We start from the raw sequence: 14,504 nt of genomic DNA, 5'->3' as shown, positions 1-14,504 counted from the left end.
GCCGGTACAAACAGGCCCAGAACATCAAAAATGGCGCTCCTGGGCCTAGGCGGTAACAGCCTGGCGTTATTTAGGCTGGGAAGGGCCGGTAACAATGGTCCTCACCCACCCTGGTAACATCAGGCTGTTGCTGTTTGGTTGGTATCTGGCTGATACTGAAAAATAGGGGGAACCCTGTGCTTTTTTTTTAAAATAAATAAATAAAAAACGTAAGTGGTTCCCCCTATTTTCAGTATCAGCCAGATACCAACCAAACAGCCTGATGTTACCAGGGTGGGTGAGGACCATTGTTACTGGCCCTCCCCAGCCTAAATAATGCCAGCCTGTTACCACCTAGGCCCAGGAGCACCATTTTTGACGTTCCGGGCCTGTTGATACCTGCTCTATCCCGGCACCCCTGTGGCGGTGGGTACCGGGGTAATAGTTGGGGGTTAGCGCTAGCTGTTTTTGGGGCTAGACGGCTTCCACTACTAAGCCTGAAAATTCAATTATAAAAAACCCGACACTTCGAAAAAAAATTATTATTTAAAAAAAACACTCCCCCACAGCCCTTGTTAACCCTTTTATTGACATAAAAAACACTGGTCATCTTTGCAGTCCACCAAATTTGATGTTGTCCTCCTGATTCACGTATCTGAAATGAGAAGAAAAGAAAAAAAATACCCCAAAAAAGGTTAGTACATTTTTGGCACTCTCCCCTGGGGACTGCACCCATACTGCAGTGTGTTCCTAAACAGGGAGCCTTCAATTGTTGACGTCTGCCTACTGTCATCTATAAACGTCTGTATATACAGGATAGCACACAAAGACTTAACCCAGAACTGCTAAGCAGCGTGGGTTAACTCTTTCCTTGCTGGGCTCCTGTATGGTATACATTGGTAAGCTATGTACCCCTGTATATTATAGCAAACGCAGGATAAAGCTGTGAGTTTTTCTGGCGTTTTTGCTGGTGGACAAAAAACCTCAATAGAATCCGAGCCTCAAAGCAATAGAACTAAATCCCTTTGTCCACTTTACCTGTGAGGTGCAGCTCAGGTGTACAAATAGAACTGGGTGGAGATTTAGAACTTTGCACAAAATGTATCCTGTGCATTGCACAAGAATGGTAAGTTTATTGCAAGTGCACCAAATTTAGACCAACCAAAAGGATCTACAAAAAACTTCTACCTACACCAACATTGATACATTTCCCCCATAGAGCTGAGAGGGGAGATATATAACTACTTTATATTATAATCCCATAGTGATAGCGGCAGTATACAGATAGAGCTGGAGTGGAGGTGTATAACTACTATATATTCTAATCCCATAGTGATAGCGGCAGTATACAGATAGAGCTGGAGTGGAAGTGTATAACTACTATATATTCTAATCCCATAGTGATAGCGGCAGTATACAGAGAGAGCTTGGAGGGAAGATGTATAGCTACTATATATTCTGATATATATTCTGATACCATAGATAGAGCTGGTGGGGAGGTGTATAACAACTATATATCCTTAGCCCATAGAGATGGCAGCTGTATACAGATAGAGCTGGAGGGGTAGGGTACAACTACTTTGTATTCTGATCCCATAGAGATAGCAGCAGTATACATGTAGAGTTGGAGGGGAGGTGTATAACTACTATATATCCTGATCCCATATAAATAGAAGCAGCAGTATACAGATAGAGCTGGAGGGGAGGTGTATAACTACTATATATATCCTGATCCCATAAAGATAGCAGCAGTATACAGATAGAGCCGGATTGGAGGTGTATAGCTACTATATATCCTGATCCCATAGAGATAGCAGCAGTATACAGAAATAGCTGGAGGGGAGGTGTATAACTACTATATATCCTGATCCCAAAGAGATAGCAGCAGTATACAGATAGAGCTGAATTGGAGGTGTATAATTGCTGTATATCCTGAACCCATAGAGATAGCAGCAGCAGTATACAGATAGAGCTGGAGGGGAGGTGTATAACTACTATATATCCTGATCCCATAGAGATAGCAGCAGTATACAGATATAGCTGGAGGGGAGGTGTATAACTACTATATATCCTGATCCCATAGAGATAGCAGCAGTATACAGATATAGCTGGAGGGGAGGTGTATAACTACCATATATCCTTATTCCATAGAGATAGCAGCAGTATACAGATAGAGCTGGAGGGGAGTTATATAACTACTATCTATCCTTATTTCATAGAGATAGCAGCAATATGCAGATAGAGCTGGAGGGGAGGTATATAATTACTATCTATCCTTATTCCATAGAGATAGCAGCAGTATACAGATAGAGTTGGAGGGGAGGTATATAACTACTATCTATCCTTATTCCATAGAGATAGCAGCAGTATATAGAATAATGCATTTACTCAATCACAATGGATTTTTTGCTGGAATAACACATAATATAACTCCAGTTATTGATACATTCTCATTCCTTTCCTTTTGTTGCAGGTAATAGAAATGAGAAAAAAAGAAGGCGTCTATCTTCTTCCGGAAGACATCTTCATCGAGAAACCCAGGTGACTTTCTATAAGCATTCAGCCAAGAAACATTATTTCTTACGGTGTCCCAAGTTGATTCAGTCCAAGCTGGGTGACAACCAATATGGCCGCCATTAGATCTCCTCAAAGGGTCCCACCCTAGGGATTGTACGTCTCCCAAGAACATTGCTTCCCTTCTCCGCAAGCTGTGAACAACCTCTCATATTCTCATACACATTATTGGCGATACCGCTCACAGCCACTGAACAGGAGTGGCGCTGTTTTTGGAAGAAAATGGGACTGAGCTGCAGTACCAGACCCGGCCACTACCGAAAGTATGGCGCTGTGACTTGTGAACTATGGTGGAAATGCAGCACTCACTCGGGTGGTGGAAATTTGACCCCCACCTGATGGTGGGGGTCAAATTTCCACCGCCCGAGCGAGTGCTGCATTCCCAACATAGTTCACCAGTCACAGCGCCATCACTCATAAACAATGACTCATCCTCCGACCACTTGAGAGTCTTTAATGTCTCCTAATGGCCACTTAGACCTCTTCGCACTCAAGCACTTTGTCGGCTGTCGTATCAGGCTCTTCAGAACATCGTTGGACCCTCCAGTCCTCTGTTGGGCCCATTGTTGTACCTTATCTCTATTAGTCACTGACATCACCTGCATTCCTTATGAAGAGCCCCTAGTAATTACAGGAGGATGCAGAACAATGTTCGCCCACGGCTGAGCACCTGAAGCCTTCGTGCGCTAAAATAATTCGGCAGAATGGAAACTATTCCTCCCTATGAGCAGCTTTAGCAGAAGACTGACACAGTGTGATGATGTTATAGCAGCCACCAGATGGCGACGTGTTGGCTTCATGTGACACCACCTGCTGGCTGCAGTGTTAAAAACTAAAGGGCATTCTTAGGCCGGGTTCACATCTGCATCGGAGGCTCCGTTCAGGGACGAGAAACTGAATACTGCATGCTGCCCCAAATGGAGCCTTCAACACAAATGTACTAATTTTTGTATAAAGTTACTGGGGTATTCCATTAAGGCATATAGAATACCCCAGTAACTTACTAAATAATGTTGTCACAAATTGTACTGGCTTCAGCACGTTTTTGCTTAAATTACACAGACAGGAAGTTGTGTAGTCCTCTCATTGTCAGTGCAGTGTTGTCTCAGCAGCCCTCCAGGCTCCTCCCTCTCTCCTGACAGAAAGTTGTGTAATCCTGTCATTGTCAGTATAGTGTTGCCTCATCAGCTTCCCGGCTCCTCCTTCTCTCTCCAGATGACACCTAATCATCTGCTGTCTCAGGAGGCGTGACTGGATCTTGTCTCTGAGCTCTAGCCCCGCCCTTGAGTGATGTCATCACCTCTGACCAGCCACTACAGCTACATGACCATCTCCCTGTATTATACACTTGTAAATATAGATCTTTATTGGGACATTTAGAGAATGAGTTGTGGTTACAGAATGAAGATTTGTGCTAAACATTGTCACAAGCAGAGGAGCAGACAGGGAATGTGTACAGCAGGTGCTGCAAACTAACTGTGTGATAGTCTGTTGTGAAATAAAATGTTCTGCAGCCGCTTTGGGTAGGGAACAATCAACAGCCTTGTGGGAGAGGGTGTAGGGAGGGTAGGAGCGCTGTGATAAAGAGCCAAGGGAAAGCAATGCATTCTGGGAATTGTAGTACTGAGCAACTGCTCAACCAGAAAGTAGTTAGTTTTGACATGGTAGGGGAGAGGTCTACAAGCCTACAAAACTTGGATTTTCGGTGGTCTCAAGACATGAGACCACAAGAAATGAAAGCAATGCAATATTCTTCTGCAGTATTTTTTATTTTTTTTACCTGACGTCAGAGTGCCACTTTTAAAGGGGTACTTCAGTGGAATTATTATTATTTTTTTTAATTAACTGGTGCTAGAAAGTTAAACAGATTTGTAAATTACCTTTATTAAAAAATCTTTACCCTTTTAGTACTTATTAGCAGCTTTATGCTACATAGGAAATTCTTTTCTGTTTGAATTTCTTTTTTGTCTTGTCCACAGCGCTCTCTGCTGACACCTCTGTCCGTGTCATGAACTGTCCAGAGCAGCATAGGTTTGCTATGAGGATTTTCTCCTGCTCTGGACAGTTCCTACGGGCATCAGGTGTCAGCAGAGAGCACTGTGGTCAAGACAAAAAAAAAATTAAAAAAGAAAATAATTTCCTCTGTAGCATACAGCTGCTAACAAGTACTGGAAGGGTAAAGATTTTTTAATAGAAGTAATTTACGAATCTGTTTAACTTGCTGGCACCAGTTGATTTAGAAACATTTTTTTTTTCCACCAGAGTACCCCTTTAAGCATTTCACCAGTATGTATAAAAATAGTAGACATCTTTTGGTGAAATTACATTTTTTTTGCACAAAAGTTGAACACGTCTTGAATTTTTTTCCGCAGGTGGTCGAAGAGCGTGGATCGCATTGACTCCGAGCTGCTCTTTCTGCAGAGTAAGGTCAGCGAAGTGTTGGGAGGAAGTGGCTATAATTCGGATAGGCTAAGCACCCCCTACGTTCCCCAGCTAACAGGTAGGTTCTGAATGGGTGGGGTTTACTCCTCAAGTATAAGCTTGTAGGAGACCTTAGGTGGTCAAGGGTCAGTTAAACTTTTCATGATATTTTCTACTCCAAAATTTGGCTCAAATGATTAAGTAAAAGGGGTACTCCGGTGGAATTTTTTTTTTTTTAAAGGGGTACTCCACTGGGCAGCGTTCGGTACTAAATGTTCCGAACGCGGTTTTTGCGCTGCGAGGGTAGACCACAGCCCCTCATAACATCATAACCACACCCCTCAATGCAAGTCAATGGGATGGGGCGTGACAGCCATCACTCCCCCTCCCATAGACTTGCAATGAGGGGGCGTGTCCATGATCCCTGCAGCGCGAAAACAGCGTTCGGAACATTTAGTTACGAACACTGGCAAGTGGCATACTCCTTTAAATCAACTGGTGCCAGAAAGTTAAACAGATTTGTAAATTACTTCTATTTAAAAAATCTTAATCCTTCCACTACTTATCAGCTGCTGTATGCTCCACAGAAAGTTCTTTTATTTTTTAATTTCCTTTCTGTCTGACCACAGTGCTCTCTGCTGACACTTCTGTCCATTTTCGGAACTGTCCAGAGTAGGAGCAAATCCCCATAGAAAACCTCTCCTGCTCTGGACAGTTCCTAAAATGGACAGAGGTGTCAGCAGAGAGCACTGTGGTCAGACAGAAAGGAACAACTCAACTTCCTCTGGAGCATACAGCAGTTGATAGGTACTGGAAGGATTAAGATTTTTAAATAGAAGTAATTTACAAATCTATTTAACTTTCTGGCACCAGTTGATTTAAAAAAAAACATTGTTTTCCACCTGAGTACCACAGTGGATGTGCCAAGCATTTAAAAGGTTAAAGAAATACTCCGGTGTGAAAATCTTATCCCCTATCCACAGTATAGGGGATAAGTTGGTTGGTTGGAGGGGTCCGACTACTGGGACCCTGAGATCACCAGAATGGGGCCAGTCTCTTACCCCTTCTGAGAAAAACTGGTCTCAGGAGTGACTACCCTGGTGGTAGTCCTGGAAATTACATCCAAACGCAATACCCCTTAAAGGGGTACTCTGGTGGAAAACAATGTTTTTTTTTTTTTTTTTTTTTTTTTTAAATCAACTGGTGCCAGAAAGTTAAACAGATTTGTAAATTACATTTAAAAATCTTAATCCTTCCAGTACTTATCAGCTGCTGTATGTTCCAGAGGAAGTTGAGTTGTTCCTGTCTGTCTGACCACAGTGCTCTCTGCTGACACCTCTGTCCATTTTAGGAACTGTCCAAAGCAGGAAAGGTTTTCTGGTTCTGAAGATTACAGGGATCCCAGTTTGTCCTGTTGTCCCCCAATAACCTTTTAAATATTTGGCACATCCACTTGAGGTGATATATCTAGCCTATTGGGACCCCTGGTGGTCGCAACGGGAGTTACATCTAACCTGATTTCATATATATGTATATCTATCTCTGATGTATGATATGTTTACAGGAGAGTGGAGATTTGCTTTTATTGTTTGGTTATATGTATTAACCCTTTATCCTCCTCCCATGTTTGTCCCTCCATTAATCTCCTGCAGTGAATGCTCTGAGTACATCACTTTACACGGAGCACCAAGGACACGCACTTATACGTCTCCCATTGTCTTGTAGATGAAGACCGATTATCTAAGCGGAAGAGCATCGGGGAGACAATATCTGTGCAGGTTGAAGTGGAGTCCAGGAACAGCCCCGAGAAGGAGGAGGTGAGGCGGGGGGGGGGGGGGCGCCGCGCCATTGGCGTAGAGTCCTACATGTCCATGGGTGAGGAGAGGGCTGGATCCTATGGGAAGGACATCCGGCCATTCATGGGATAAAACAACCATTGTAGGAAGGTTCTTGAAGTCACAAAGCAACTTCAAGTGTTTACCTACTGCTGCAAAACTGTGATAATAACCTTGTGATGTAGCTGCAAGACATTGGTGCCATCCTGAGTGATCACATGACCAAAGAGCATCTACAACCAAGAGCTAGAGGGCTGGAGCCAAGCACACCTACAGCTCAGCTATTCCTCTATGATAGTCAACACAGTCGTCAAAACACCACGCTGGTACACGTGAGATCCTTCTTTATTGCAGCATACTCACAAATAAATGCAGGGGAGAGACAGACATGACGGGGGGTACAACAGGTAGGCAACGGAACCGTTTCACACGGTGGACGTGCTTTTTCGGGCCTCAGTTGCAAAATGTGACACGAGATCATTAAATACAGGTAACCAAACAGTTCAACCTATCCAAGATGACTACGTGTGTGATGATGACATAGGGGGGTGGCAACCAAAAAATGGTACTGACCTACCTAGATCATATGAGTTAAAAAACGAGTAAGTGCAAAAATTAAAAACAAGGGGCCAAATCAACCTTATCGTTAAGGCCCAAAGGGCCACATGCATCCGTTTTTAATATCCAGTAAGTTTCTCTTTGTAAGAGAAACTTATCTAAGGAGATACCTGGTTTCGGCTCCACCTTCTCCAGCCCGGCAAATGTCAGTACATCAGGATTTGCACCGTGGGATTCGACAACATGATTAATAAGGCGAGGAGCTCCCTTGCGGGTACGTAACGAATACATATGTTCTCTGATGCGATTAAATAGTTGTCTAATCGTTTTACCGATATAAAAATATCCACACGGACAAAAAATGACGTACACAACAAACTTAGATCTACAAGTGATCAATGAATTCACCGTATGCAAATGGCCGCCCAACCGCATACTTTTTTGTCTTGTATTATATTTGCAAACATTGCAACTATTACAGGGATAATTCCCTATTAGGGTTCCACTTTTATGCCAAGATTCTACCTTTTTCTTTTTTTTGCTTCCTTTTTAGAATGTCACCTAATGTTATATTTTTCTTATAGGTTATCAAAGGCTTCCTAGTTGCGATCGTATTCAAAGTTTCATCATTCTCAATAATAAACCAGTTGCGCCTAACTGCTTGGTCTATGATGTTATTAATGGGGGAGTTCTTAAATACAAATACAAACCGTTTATCATTATCAGTATTTTGGATTTTTAACTTGCGTTTTTTGTATTTCAAAAGGTCTTCTCTCTTACACTTGTCTGCACGTAATCTGGCAGACAGTATTAGTTCCTCGGGATACTGTCTTTCCCGTAAACGATTTTGCAGTTCATCCGCCTGTAACCTATAAGTCTCTTCAGACATATTGTTTCTTCTCAGGCGAAGGAACTGTCCGTACGGGATTCCTTTTTTAACAGCTTCCGGATGGGAGCGGGTTAAGTGCAGGAGAGTGTTTTTAGCAACTGGCTTAGGATACCCTTCGCTCACTATTCGATCTTGTTCGATGATCAATCTGATGTCAAGGAACTCAATTGCATTGCCCCCGTATAGATATGTGAACGACATATTGGCAGTATTGGCATGGTTCAAGTAACTGACAAAGTCAGAAAACTGTGTCTCAGGACCCGACCAAACTACCAATATGTCGTCCACAAAACGAGAATAGAACTTAATGTACTTGAGGAACGGGTTTTAACTGGTGTAAATCAAGTGTTTTTCCAAAATTGCCAGAAATAAATTGGCGTATGTACAGGATACCGGGGTCCCCATCGGGGTCCCGGTGTCCTGTCTGTACCATTGTTCTTCATACTTGAAGGTATTATTAGTTAAAATGAACCTCAAAGCATCACAAACAAAATCGACAAAAATAGTGGACTTGCTGGTACTCTCCAGGTATTCCCGGACAGCCTCCACACTCGCATCATGTGGGATGCGGGTGTAGAGACTGACCACGTCAATGGAACACAAGCTCCAGCCTGGTTCCCAGCTAATTTGCTCAACGAATTGTAGAAGGTGTTGGGTGTCTTTGATATAGGCTGGAATGGATGTGAGGAGGGGGTGGAGCAGCCAATCCGTATAATGGGACAAGTTTTGGGTGACTGAGCCCACCCCAGAGACAATAGGTCTCCCGGGGGGTGGGCTCAGTCCCTTATGAACTTTAGGATGGTGATACCCTTTGGCAGCTTTTTGGGTTTTCAGAGATTCATTTTTCAGCGTTTTTTTTGGACAATACTCCTGATGCAACTTTATTATGCAAGAATGTTTTTAGGTCGCTCACTATTTTAAGCGTGGTTTTTTTTTTTAAGGGGGGTATATGTATGTACATGACTTAATTGTCTCTCGGCCTCTTTTTCATACATTTCTTTATACATTTACACTACACTCCCACCTTTGTCAGCTTTAACAATACAAACGTCTTCTCTAGATTTCAACTTGTTAAGAGCTGACATCTCTGACTGACTCAAATTCAGCTGACCCTTCTTATACAAAATAGACTTCACATCTTTTAATACGGCATTCTGGAAGAGGTCCAAATGGCTTCCTGGCTGAAGAGGCGGATTGAACTTGGATTTGACTCCTTTAGTAAACCTATCTATTTCAAGAACATTGTTCACATTGTCCGCGAATTCAGTAGCCAGGAAGCCAATGCACTCTCTTTCAACAGCTGAACATTCACCTGGAAAAAAAACCCAATTCCCGATACAAGCTGGCACGTCTCCCTCACATTTCTCATGCTCATTAGTAACTTTATTAGAAAAAAAACTTGTGTAAATTAATATCCCTCACTGCCTTAGCTAAATCAATCTGGAACTGAACTATATCAAAGTCCTCTACTAAACCGGAATTTAAACCCTTGGAGAGCAGAGTCACTGTAGCACAGTCCCAAACATTGTCGGTGAGGTTAATGACATTAGAAATGAATCCTGGTTTCTCCATGTAGGGATCTTCCTCTTTTTCTGCTCTTTTGCGTTTTTTTCTTTTTCTCCTCATTCGGGTCCATTTTTTCCTAAAGGGGCATCATTGGATCTCGAGCCAAGGGTCGCATCACTCCCTCTCCGCGAATCCATTCTTCCATACGACTTCTGCTGTTTAGGATTGGCAGTTCCTCTTTGGATATTAGAGTGGGCACCTCGTCCAAATCCTGGTTTAGAATGCTAGGTGAAAACCTGATCATTAGTGAAATCGCGTTTGTCCCTGAGATTACATTTTTGTTTTCTTCTTTCTACTATCAAGTTTCATTGAATTTTGCATATAGTCTGAGCACCACCCGAGTTCATCTAGCAGAAACCGTGATCCCTGTGTCTTTTATGTAGCCTGTGTACAGATACAGCAGTGCCGAGTTCACCCCTTGCTTCTTTGTTCGATTGCTTTTTGCCTCATGGTCTCAGAGCACGCAGAGATGTCTGTTCAAACGCCACAAAACACGGGTTCTGAGACACAGTTTTCTGACTTTGTCAGTTACTTGAACCATGCCAATACTGCCAATATGTCGTTCACATATCTAAACGGGGGCAATGCAATTGAGTTCCTTGACATCAGATTGATCATCGAACAAGATCCGGAAGCTGTGAAAAAAGGAATCCCGTACGGACAGTTCGTTCGCCTGAGAAGAAACAATATGTCTGAAGAGACTTATAGGTTACAGGCGGACGAACTGCAAAATCGTTTACGGGAAAGACAGTATCCCGAGGAACTAATACTGTCTGCCAGATTACGTGCAGACAAGTGTAAGAGAGCAGACCTTTTGAAATACAAAAACCGCAAGTTAAAAACCCCAAATAATGATAATGATAAACGGTTTGTATTTGTATTTAAGAACTCCCCCATTAATAACATCATAGACCAAGCAGTTAGGCGCAACTGGTTTATTATTGAGAATGATGAAACTTTGAATACAATCGCAACTAGGAAGCCTTTAATAACCTATAAGAAAAATATAACATTAAGTGACATTCTAAAAAGGAAGCCTAAAAAGAAAAAGGTAGAATCTTGGCTTAAAAGTGGAACCCTAATAGGGAATTATCCCTGTAATAGTTGCAATTTTTGCAAATATAATACAAGACAAAAAAGTATGCGGTTGGGCGGCCATTTGCATACGGTGAATTCATCGATCACTTGTAGATCTAAGTTTGTCGTGTACGTCATTTTTTGTCCGTGTGGATGTTTTTATATCGGTAAAACGATTAGGCAACTATTTAATCGCATCAGAGAACATATGTATTCGTTACGTACCCGCAAGGGAGCTCCTCGCCTTATTAATCATGTTGTCGAATCCCACAGTGCAAATCCTGACGTACTGACATTTGCCGGGCTGGAGAAGGTGGAGCCGAAACCAGGTATCTCCTTAGATAAGTTTCTCTTACAAAGATAAACTTACTGGATATTAAAAATGGATGTATGTGGCCCTTTGGGCCTTAACGATAAGGTTGATTTGGCCCCTTGTTTTGAATTTTTGCACTTACTCGTTTTTTAACTCACATGATCTAGGTAGGTCAGTACCATTTTTTGGTTGCCACCCCCCTATGTCATCATCAAAGACGTAGTCATCTTGGATAGGTTGAACTCTTTGGTTACCTGTATTTAATGATCTCGTGTCACATTTTGCAACTGAGGCCCGAAGAAGCACGTCCACCGTGTGAAACGGTTCCGTTGCCTACCTGTTGTACCCCCCGTCATGTCTGTCTGTCCCCTGCATTTATTTGTAAGTATGCCGCAATAAAGAAGGATCTCACGTGAACCAGCATGGTGAGTTGCCGACTGTTTTGTTCTTTCTACTATCAAGTTTCATTGAACTTTGCATATAGTCTGAGCACAACCCGAGTTAGTCTAGCAGAAACCGTGATTCCCGTGTCCTTTATGTAGCCCGTGTACAGATAATAATAATTAATAATAATTTTATTTATATAGCGCCTACAGATTCCGCACCGCTTACAATTATGGGGTACAAACAAAGACAAGTATCAACCATAATATTACACAATAACTATTCAAACAAGAGGTGTGGGGATATGTTGGGGATATGTTGGGGATATGTTGGGGATATGTTGGGGATATGTTGGGGATATGTTGGGGATATGTTGGGGATATGTTATGTTGGGGATATGTTGGGGATATGTTGGGGATATGTTGGGGATATGTTGGGGCCAATTAGAGACTGTTGTAGGCCTGTCTGAAGAGATGTGTTTTCAGGCCACGTTTGAAACTATGGATGTTGTTATTGTGTCTGAGGGATTGAGGGATAGCATTCCAGAGAACCGGTGCAGCACGAGTGAAGTCTTGGAGACGGGAGTGAGAAGTTCGGATTATAGAAGATGTTAGTGTGAGGTCATTAGCAGATCGGAGAGAACGTGTAGGATGGTAGACGGAGATGAGAGAGGAGATGTAGGGAGGCGCAGCATTGTGGAGAGCTTTGTGTGTGAGACTGAGGATTTTGTACTGTATTCTGGACTGAATTGGTAAAAAGTGTAGTGACTGGCACAGGGAGGAGGCGTCGTTGTAGCGGCTGGAGAGGAAGATGAGTCTGGCTGCGGCAATAAGGATGGACTGGAGAGGAGAGCGTTTGGAGAAAGGAAGGCCTATTAGTAAAGAGTTACAGTAGTCGAGGCGGGAGTGAATCAAAGCAATAATGAGAGTTTTAGCAGTTTCAGTAGTGAGAAACGGGCGGATTCTTGAAATGTTTTTGAGATGCAGGTGACAAGAACGTGAAAGGGACTGAATATGGGGAGTGAAAGACAGATCAGAGTCAAGTATAACTCCAAGACAGCGAGCCTGCTGCCCGGGAGTTATGGTAGTACCACATACCGAGATGGAAATGTCAAGGTTAGGTACAGTATCAGTTGATGGAGAAAAAAGAAGTTCTGTTTTCGAAAGATTTAGTTTCAGATATAAAGAGGACATGATGTCTGAGACAGCAGAGAGACAGTCACTGGTATTCTGTAGTAGTGCAGGGGTGATGTTGGCGGAGGAGGTATAGAGTTGGGTGTCATCAGCATAGAGGTGGTACTGGAAACCAAATCTACTGATTGTTTTTCCAATGGGGGATGTGTAGAGTGAAAAGAGTAGAGGACCCAGGACCGATCCCTGGGGAACCCCGACAGCAAGGGGAAGAGGAGAAGAAGTAGAGCCAGAAAACGAGATGCTAAAGGAGCGGCCAGAGAGATAGGAGGAAAACCAGGCGAGAGCAGAGTCCTTGAGATCGATGGAGCGGAGACTACTGAAGAGGAGTTGGTGATCCACAGTGTCAAAAGCCGCAGACAGGTCCAAGAGAATCAGTAAAGAGAATTTGCCATTTGAGTTGGCCATCAGAAGATCGTTAGTGACTTTGGTTAGGGCCGTTTCTGTGGAGTGAAGGGAGCGAATAAATCAGTGCCGAGTTCACCCCTTGCTTCTTTGTATAAATACGAAATACTCTAGTACCAAAAAGAAAACCCTGCCTAACCAGCAAGCCCAGCTTAACTAAAATATGCCTACTTTCCTAACCAAACTATTAAATCAACACACCCACACGCATACCGAAAATGAACATAAAATAAGCATAACTTGGCTTATCAAAATATAAACATAAACTTTAGCACTACCCAGCTATAACTCAAAACCAGCCATACTAAGGAAAAACACAACAAGAAAACAAAACAGAAAACATAACAATCACACCACTGCACTTTTTTTTTCTCCTTATCCTTTTAAATTGTAATAATAATCATATTGCACATGCATTCACTTACAAAAACTAGACCAAATAAACTGAACCCTCATAACATACATCATATATCAACACAACAACTGGTCTGACTGCCATATCTACTATAATGCTATATAATATGAAACACAATATAGATATACAAAGTAATATAGATACAAAATCACATAAATATAATATATAAATAAAATATATAAAATATAAATAACTGCTAGCACAAAGATATAGATGAAACATGAGTATATAGATAAAACATGAGTATATAGATAGAACATGAAAAGCTATACAGCTGTAGTGCAATAAATGAAAATATGAAACTATGAAATTATGAGGTACTTAGCTTGCAAATTTGGCACCAAATAGCGTGGACCGTCCCACCACGGTAAGGTGACCTCATTCTGGGACGGACCCTACACTATGAATTTGGTGCCAAATTGGCAAGCTAAGTACCTCATAATTTCATAGTTTCATATTTTCATTTATTGCACTACAGCTGTATAGCTTTTCATGTTCTATCTATATACTCATGTTTTATCTATATACTCATGTTTCATCTATATCTTTGTGCTAGCAGTGTGCTGCTATATTCTCCTGTTGCTGTATATTTAGCCCAGCAGCCTGCACCTGTAAGCCAGGTCTTTACAATAGTTGGGAATCAATAGTGCTGGCCAACTTATTCTTTGGTTGTATTACACATATGGGGAAGTGGCTACCTCCATGTTGGCTCCTGCACCCCATCCACCTCTATTAGGTGTATATAAGGTGCCTTGGATGTTTCAGACCTTGCAATGCCTGCTGTACTGTTCACACAGAGGCATATTCATAGTGTAGGGTCTGTCCCAGAATGAGGTCACCTTACCGTGCTGCTGTATTCTCCTGTTGCTGTATATTTAGCCCAGCAGCCTGCACCTGT

The 14,504-nt window shown here is 42.3% G+C and overlaps 1 protein-coding gene across 3 annotated transcripts in view; it reads left to right on the top strand.

Annotated features, from left to right (window-relative positions):
* The window catches only part of EFR3B (EFR3 homolog B), a 235,255-nt gene that overhangs the window by 208,596 nt on the left and 12,155 nt on the right, over positions 1-14,504 (top strand). For all 3 annotated transcript variants that reach the window (XM_056563781.1, XM_056563783.1, XM_056563782.1), the window contains 3 exons: positions 2,453-2,520; positions 4,926-5,053; positions 6,700-6,791. In XM_056563781.1, coding sequence (XP_056419756.1) covers positions 2,453-2,520; positions 4,926-5,053; positions 6,700-6,791 — 288 coding nt within the window. The remainder of the gene's footprint in view (positions 1-2,452; positions 2,521-4,925; positions 5,054-6,699; positions 6,792-14,504) is intronic.

Source organism: Hyla sarda, chromosome 3, assembly GCF_029499605.1.
Source record: "Hyla sarda isolate aHylSar1 chromosome 3, aHylSar1.hap1, whole genome shotgun sequence".
NCBI lineage: Eukaryota > Metazoa > Chordata > Amphibia > Anura > Hylidae > Hyla > Hyla sarda.
This window is presented reverse-complemented; position numbering and strand designations above follow the sequence as displayed.